At 44.0% G+C, this 8,301-nt stretch overlaps 1 protein-coding gene across 7 annotated transcripts in view; it reads right to left on the reverse strand.

Annotated features, from left to right (window-relative positions):
• ylpm1 (YLP motif containing 1) overlaps positions 1–7,938 on the reverse strand; it is a 33,688-nt gene extending 25,750 nt beyond the window's left edge. For 4 of the 7 annotated variants that reach the window (XM_030720884.1, XM_030720883.1, XM_030720880.1 and 1 more), the window contains exons 1-7: positions 7,065–7,938; positions 5,989–6,213; positions 5,847–5,897; positions 5,202–5,240; positions 3,908–4,096; positions 2,845–3,356; positions 10–2,685 (exon numbers count right to left, since the gene is read on the reverse strand). In XM_030720884.1, coding sequence (XP_030576744.1) covers positions 10–2,685; positions 2,845–3,356; positions 3,908–4,096; positions 5,202–5,240; positions 5,847–5,897; positions 5,989–6,213; positions 7,065–7,664 — 4,292 coding nt within the window. In that variant the 5' untranslated portion in view covers positions 7,665–7,938. The remainder of the gene's footprint in view (positions 1–9; positions 2,686–2,844; positions 3,357–3,907; positions 4,097–5,201; positions 5,241–5,846; positions 5,898–5,988; positions 6,214–7,064) is intronic. The other 3 variants (XM_030720881.1, XM_030720885.1, XM_030720882.1) reach the window with 2 other exon arrangements.
• Between the last annotated feature and the right edge of the window lie 363 nt (positions 7,939–8,301).

Here is an 8,301-nt window from a genome sequence, read left to right on the forward strand (position 1 = left end):
ATAATTTACCTTATTAGTTTAAGCTCTTGAGCAGCTTTCAAGATGATCTCATGTTGGCGTTGGGAGAGGGCAAGTACATTTGCTCCACTTGCTTCAACTGAACTCTCAGGCAGGTTTGTGACAGGTGCAGCAGCAGGTGGAGGTATATCCAAAGGAAGCTCTTCTCTTTGTTCCTCATAGCGAGGTCTACGATCTTCATAGTCTGTTGGATACCCTCTTTCTAGTGGTGGAGGAAGTCTGGAAGGCCTATCCCAGTCCGAAGGGGGTGGATAAGGTGGCTCATCCTTCCGGTAAGGTGGCTCATCCCTGTATTCACGAATTCTGAGTTCTCCTCTTCCCCGGTCAAGTTCATCATATTGATATGGGTGACCTCTTTCTCTTTCCTCTTGCCAGTGGGTTTCTCTGAATGGCTCTGGTGGTGGCATGCGGGGGGGATAGTCCCTTTCTGGGAGAGCATGCTCCATGTCCCACTCAGACTCATGGTACCTTGCATCACGACGATAGTCATCAGGACGATAGTCTGGTGGTGGCCGCCAACGATACCCATCTTCCCCATGATCATAATCTACAGCATAACCCTCTTTATATCCCTCTTCATAATCCTCATGTGTTGGACGTGGCCGCCACATGCCCCTTGCTATTCCTCGACCCATAGGCCTCCTCCTCAGTCCTTCCCGATCTAGTATCTCATGTGGAGGTGGTGGTGGACCTCTGCCATGTGGTGGTTGCCAACCTAATTCTCCCTCCGTTTCCTCATCGTACAATGGCTCCTCTAAATGATCCATCATTTCGTGAGGTGGTGGCACACGACGCCTGCCTCGTACCACATCAGGATGCATTGGATGGCTCGGAGGTTCATGTCCATGGTACATGGGGTGCCTTGATGGATCCATATTGGCATCATCAGATTCCATTCCATGGCCCAATGGCTCATGGTCCATTGGCCCATGTGGTGGGTAAGGGGGGCGGCCTTGTCCTTGAGGCATAAAACCAGGGTGACCACGAGGGGGACGACCCCGGCCAGGTGGAAACGGAGGTCTCATGCCTCTCATTGGGGGTCTCCTTTCTATCCAGTAAGGGTCTTCTTCCTCCAAGTACTCAGTTGACTCAGGTTCTTCCCAGTGTCTGTCCATTGGCTCTTCTCTTCCAATAGGTGGTCCTCCTCTTCCCATGGGTAGCCCTCTTCCCATAGGTGGGCCTCCTCTGCCCATAGGGGGACCTCCTCTGCCCATTGGTGGTCCTCCCCTACCCATTGGTGGACCTCCCCGACCCATTGGTGGACCTCCCCGACCCATTGGTGGACCTCCCCGACCCATAGGGGGACCGCCTCTTCCCATGGGAGGACCGCCTCTTCCCATGGGAGGACCGCCTCTTCCCATCGGAGGACCACCTCTTCCCATCGGAGGACCACCTCTTCCCATCGGAGGCCTTCCTCTCATCATTGGTGGCCCGCCTCTCCCCCTGTGGGGTCCTCCTATTGGCTCTTGATAATACTCTTCCTCTGTAAAGTGATGTTCTTCTGGCATCCACATTTCTTCCGGGGGTATTTCTGATTCCTCACCACCAAACAGTTCATGTGAAGGATCTTGCCAATAATAGTCTTCTTGCTCTTCTTGCATCCCCAAATTCTCTTCAGGGGGCATGTAATCATAAGGCATGTCTCCCAACTCTTCCGCAATTGGTACAGCATTTGGTCCCGTGAACTCTCCGCTGCCCCTCTGCCCACGTCCTCGTCCTTGCACCTGGCTAGGCACTGGGGGCTGGCCTCGGCCCCGACCAGGTGGGGGATTTGGAAGGTCTAGTCTTGGCTGTTTTTGAACAGAACCTTGTGGCTCTGGTTGGATTCCTGAAGACTTTGGAATCTGTGGTGGTTTGCTGTTTACCAATGTTCCATCTGGTTTGTGAGAATTTTGTGTTGTAGTGCTTGATGTAACAACAGAACTAGCAGTTACAGATGGCTTACTGTTAACAGAATCAGGTTTTTCACAATTGTTTGAAGTATCATTGCCATTGGAATCATCAGGTTTTGAGTCTGTTTGTAATGTCTGAGGAATTGGGTCATTTTGGACAAAAAAACCCTCAGTTCCAAGCAAGTTGTCATCTGTCATATCTTCAGAAGTACTCTTATTATCTGATTTTGATTCACCTTTTTCATTTTCAGACTGTGATTTGTCAGCTGATTTTCCTGGAGTCTTGGATTCTACAGTGGGAGGTTGTGAAGCGGCTGGTTCCACCTTAGGTTGGGTACCTTGCTGTTGTTTTTCTAGCGGCATTGGTGGACATTCAAGACGAGGTGAAGGGCCAGTGTGCCTTATGGAGTCAAACCTAGGCTGCTGCCCAAATCGAGGCTGATCAAACCTGGGAGGTCCATCAAAGCGCTGCCGTTGTTGATCAAATCTAGGTGGACCATCAAAGCGGTGCCTCGGTTGGTCAAATCGAGGGGGACCATCAAAACGGTGCTGTGGGTGGTCGAACCTTGGGGGTCCATCAAATCGCTGCTGTGGCTGATCGAACCTTGGGGGTCCATCAAATCGCTGCTGTGGCTGGTCAAACCTTGGGGGTCCATCAAATCGCTGCTGTGGCTGGTCAAACCTTGGGGGTCCATCAAATCGCTGCTGTGGCTGGTCAAACCTTGGAGGTCCATCAAATTGCTGCTGTGGCTGGTCAAATCTGGGATTGTTTCCTCTGGAAATATAAAAAATTGGGAAAAAAACCAAACCAAAACAAACCAAAAAACAAAGTTACATATGCTATTTTTTTTAAAAACGTGCCTTTGAAAAGATAAATATAACTAAATGTATAACCAAGCACAGCAAATTATAGTAATAAACAATTACACCTTACCGTGGACCTCTGACATTGTTGAAACTTGGTGGCTGGACAACTTGGGAAACTGGGGGTCGGACTGCTATGCCACTCGGGCCACTTCCTCGAACTGAAGGTCCAGCAGGTGATTCTGAATGTGTTACAAAGCTAGCAGGCTGTGGACCTTGAAGTCTTGGACCAACAGCTACAGGGGACTGCTGCATACCTGGGTTTACTGGCTGTTGCAAAGATATATCTTGTGCAGGGTACTGGCCATATTGTCCCAACATTCCACTATTATACTGGCTTGAAGCAAACGGTACCATGGCAGTGAGAGTGGCAACTCTTTCTTGAAGATGGGCATTGGTTGCATTCATCTGCTCTTTCCACTGCTTCCACTGATGCTCATAGTCCTGCAGTTGGTCTTTATGAGGATAGTTCTGGAATTGCTCATGCCACAGGGTGAAGGAGTGATTCCAGTCTTGGAATAAAGGTGTGAACTGTTGCTGTTGCATTTCATAGTGCCTTAGCTGCATTTCCGCAGACATTGACTACAAAAGAGGATTTAAGGTGATAATTTATTGCTTACTTTTACATACAGATAGTACCATAGATACTGGTATTGCAAGTATTTAGTAAACATATTTTGGTTTGTATACATATTGAAAGAAGGGTTTAGCTTTTTAATATGAAACACCTTTTTTTTTTTTTTAAGTAAGATCCAAGGCAATGGGCTGAATGACTCAAAAGCTATTTTATGGAGAGACTGGAGCTATTCCTTTGTTATTTCTAAATTAATTAAGAAGGTAAAAGGTCTGGAAATGATTCAAAATTTGCAATTTACATTCAAAGCTGTTGCTGTAAAAGCACAACAAAAGGTTAAATCAGCTCATAATGCAAGGAAACAGATCATCTTTAATAGCAATGGCTCACTGTGTTTAGTGATGATGCGACAGTAGCAGCCTATTGAGTTCTGACATGCATAGGAATATGCTGTGTGTTCAGATTCAGATTATATATGTAAAACAAAGTAATTACTCAGGCATTACACATAAAACTGAAAACTTGTTGGCCATCAAGATGCCACTAACCATTTACCTACCTGTAGGTTTGGAGGCTGTTGAATCAGATGTTGGTATTGCTCCAGTATCTGCTGAAGTTTCTCGTGTTGTTGCATGAGAGCCTGGTATTGTAAGCCAGCTCTCTGCTGTTGCACCTGTTGCCACTGTGCTGCCGCAGCCTGTAACTGCTGGAGACGAGCAGCTTCCTCTGGGTCTTTTGGTACTTCAGGCTTTGAACAGAAACAAGGAAATATTAGAGCAAAGTATAACACTAAAACACAAAGAATATTATGAACAAAACTGTGTGAAGTTTATAATGAAGAGGATGAAGTTATTTTACAATGGATGCAAGACATTACTGAGAACACAATGTTCAATAAGAGCTCCTTAAAATACTGCTCATATTGTTTAAACATTGGACAAATGGGTTAAGTGTTATAACTGGGGGAGAGTCATTATGAACACTATCACAATTACAGTGGGAAGAATGAACGAAAGTGTTTGAGTCCTGCACCTCTTGCTTAATTCATGACATAGCAGTTAACACAGGAATTGGGATAACGTACACTCACCAGCCAGTTCATTAGGTATACCTGTTTAACTACTCATTAATGCAAATATCTAATTAGTCAATTATATGGTGGCAACTCAAAACATTAAGATATGAAGACATGGTCAAGAGGACCTGCTGAAGCTCAAACAGAGCACCAGAATGGGGAAGAAAGGTGATGTAAGTTACTCTGGTTGTTGGTGCCAGACAGGCTGGTCTGAGAATTTCAGAAACTGCTCATTTACTGGGATTTTCCTGCCTAATCATCTCTAGGTATTACAGAGAATGGGCCAAAAAAAAAAAAATATTCAGTGAAAGGCAGTTCTCTGGGTGAAAATGCCTTGTTTACACCACAGGTCAGAGAAGACCTGCTTCAAGCCAATAAAAAGGCAACAATTCCCACTTGTTACAACTAAGGTATGCAGAAGAGCATCTCTGAACGCACAATACACCAAACCTTGAAGCAGGTGGGCTACAGCAGCAGAAGACTGTTCTGGGTGCCACTCTTGTCTGTTAAGAACGGGAAACTGAGACTAGATAGGATGTGGTGTTAAAGGATATGCTCATCATGAATGTGCAGTTGACAAATTTGCATTTGTGTAACGCTATTATGTCACCATGGACCAAAATCTCAGTTTCCAGCAACTTGTTGAATCTATGCCATAGAGAATTAAGGTGGTTATGAAGCCGGTCCAACCCAGTACTACCAAGGTGTACCTAATAAAGTGTCTGGTGAGTGTATCTATGGATACTACAATAATGGCAGAATGGGGAGTATGACTTACTGTGTCTGTAAATGTAGGTGGTTTTCCTACATTTTCACTCTGTAAATTTATGTAAACAATAAAAACAATGTTTAGATCCAGGAACAAACTGATTTCTCTTAAGGCTGGTTTTGGTGTGTCCTTAAAGGTTATCCAATAAAACACTGTTAATGTAAACATTATACATAAATTTAAGCAACTTTCTTAAATCCCCAGGCAAAGGGACAGATATTTTACTTGATCTGTAACTACTTCATGAATGATCGCTGCATTTAAGTAGATGTTCCACAGAATTACCTGCAGAAAATGTAAATTGTCCACTACAGCATTCAAAGCACATTATTATTTTTATGTTTTTAAAAAACCTACCACATAGCCTTTGAGCACACACCAACTTTTAATTCACAAGGAGAGAAGCATGTTGCTTTTTAAAATGCATTTTAAGACTTATGCACCAATTTAATAGTATGTCCTATCACAGATCATTTAAAAATGATCAAATTAGGCAACCATTTATGTTATTCCTTATACATTACCCACAAAGCAACTCAAAAGCTTAACTGGAAGCCTTGACATGCTAGGCTCAAGTAGACATTATTATGATAATGCTACAGGTCTGTGGGGTAAGCCTACTTGTAGTGTTCAACTAACACTGACATCACTTACACAGGTCAACAGATTTTGAACAGCCTCCTCTCTGGCAATAGCTTCATTCAACTTTTCCACAAATGAAGACAAGCAGATATTAATGTGCAAATTAATGACGTTCACTGCATACAGATCTCTCCAACAGTTTAGGAATTCTTACCTTTACTTCCTCAGGTAGAGGAGGTGGTGCTGGAGGCTCCTCGTTAGGAGGTGGTGGTGGTGGTGTGCTTTTTGGTGGTTCTGATGGAGGAGGTGGAGGCACTGTTTTGCCTGTGGGTGGCAGCGGCGGCACGGAACCATCTCCCTCTTTCTGATTCTGTTTGGCTTTCTCTTGCTTAAGTTTCAGATTCTGAAGATGCTGTTTGTACCAGAGCTGCTGCTGCTCCTGGGAGAAACGATTACATGAAGATCTGTCAAGCCATTTTTTCACACATAAACTATGGACAATTTCAGGAGAATTAGGTCAGGATTTTTTATTTATTTATTTTTACAGTTTTCCTTCTTTACATGAGCAAATTATCAGCCTTAATTGTGTTCACACTACTGGAAAAACTGTGTGTTGTTCTGTGAAGGTGCTACCTGGAAGCACACCAGAATATTGGTGGCACTATTTTCACACCAGCACAATCTTGCATCACACAGTCTATTTATTTGGGAGCTAGCAAGTTAAGGATCTAATAGTCTCTGATCCAATCCACTTCTGCAATTTCACATGCACCTCTGTTGGATAATGTTGGCATGCAAATACAGCTTCAGATACACCTCTTGATGAACTAGGAAAGCTGGTGTACATGCTTGAGTCTATAGTCTATATAAGAATTTCATTGTTCAGTGTAACTGACTGTTTACTGCGCACATGACAATAAAATGCTCTTAAATCTCTTGAATATAAAAATCTGCCAAATCAAGCGTGCTGAGTTACCCACTGTGGCAGCCCCTTTATGTTGCACTATCTTTAAAGTGTTTATAACTAACAGATAAGCAAGCTGAATATGTTACATGTGTCTTAATTTTAAACTCGTGTCAAAGTAAGATATCCATTTAGGTTCCAAGTTTCACCAGCAATTTAAAAATTTACTTTTAATAATAGTGATCAATTTTACTCGTCACTGGCTTGGACGTTTGCTGAATGGTGTTGTCTTGTTAAAAAGTGTAATGTAAGCTTATGAGGGCACTTTATTTCCTACTAACCCATTTACTGTATTTTAGGAGTAATTCACACCAGAAGGTATTTACCTGCAAAAATAAGGATTTCTCGTCTTCTGCCGTGGATGCCTCTTTGGGTTTGGGAGCGCCGCTGTTTTCCGGTGGCTTTGACGGCTGCGGCTCTGGAGGCGGAGGAATAGGCTGGGTCTCCGTGGGATGCGGTTGCGGTGGAGGCGGAGGAGGCTGCTGGTGACCCTGTTTGGGAGCAGGGGGTGCTCTCGTCGTCGGTGCCGGAGTCTCTTCTTGTTTAAAGTAAGACTGAGCGCCAGCAACGCTGTCTACATGTGCAGATCCTTCTGAATGCCACGACGACCCCATATACCCACCAGAGAGTCCAGCGCTGTATGCAGGAGCAGGTGGAGGAGGAGGAGGAGGAGCAGCAGCAGCAGCAGCAGCACCGTGTTGTAACACAGACTGTAGCTGTTTCTGGTGTAGCATCTGCAGCTGCTGCATCTGCTGCAGGTGCTGCTCCTGCAAACTGGAAAACAGCGAGCCGCTGGACGAGGCCTCGAAACCGCCGAACCCGGCAGCCTGGCCGGTGTGGCTGCCAGTCGGCGGTTTACGGGGCCCAGACCCTCCATAGTTTTGGGACTGAGGTGCGCCGTAATTTCCCCAAGAGGGATACATCATTAAAAAGAACGCAGAACACGGCCTTTGTGGGGGCACATAAAGTCCACCCCGGAGCGGCTTCTAAAGCTAACAGCTAACGTCGGCGTACGGTTTTTAAACAAATCGACAGCTACATTTTAATTTCCCGACCGGGAGCCGACACATTGAATAAAGATATCAACACAGATTAAGTAACAGTTATTCGTCCGAGGGTAGTATGTAACGTTGTGAAAATATGTTTAAAAGTTCATACGGTTTCGTCGTTGAATCACCGACAATAGACGCCGAGCTGCCGATGACGGAAACACGCCAGATGACGACATCCGGTCGATATCTAAACGTTACGTTTTTGTCATGAAGTATTTTACAAAGATATTTGCAGTATACGCATTTTTAAATTAACAGTACATTTAAAATATATTATTTGTTTTAATTCTTTAAAACACAATATAACTGCTAATTATAATAACTTAATAATAATGTTTTATTTATAAAATATTTTTACTTTCTATTTTTGTTACTGTCTTTTTCTTATTATTGTATAATTGTTGCCCAGTGATTAATTAAAAAGTCTTTACTGAGAGCATCTGTTGTAACTGTAGATATCAACTGAACCATGCATTTGTACCAACACACCAATCAGCAATTGTACGTTTTT

Source organism: Archocentrus centrarchus, chromosome 24 (assembly GCF_007364275.1).
Source record: "Archocentrus centrarchus isolate MPI-CPG fArcCen1 chromosome 24, fArcCen1, whole genome shotgun sequence".
Classification (NCBI taxonomy): Eukaryota; Metazoa; Chordata; class Actinopteri; order Cichliformes; family Cichlidae; genus Archocentrus; species Archocentrus centrarchus.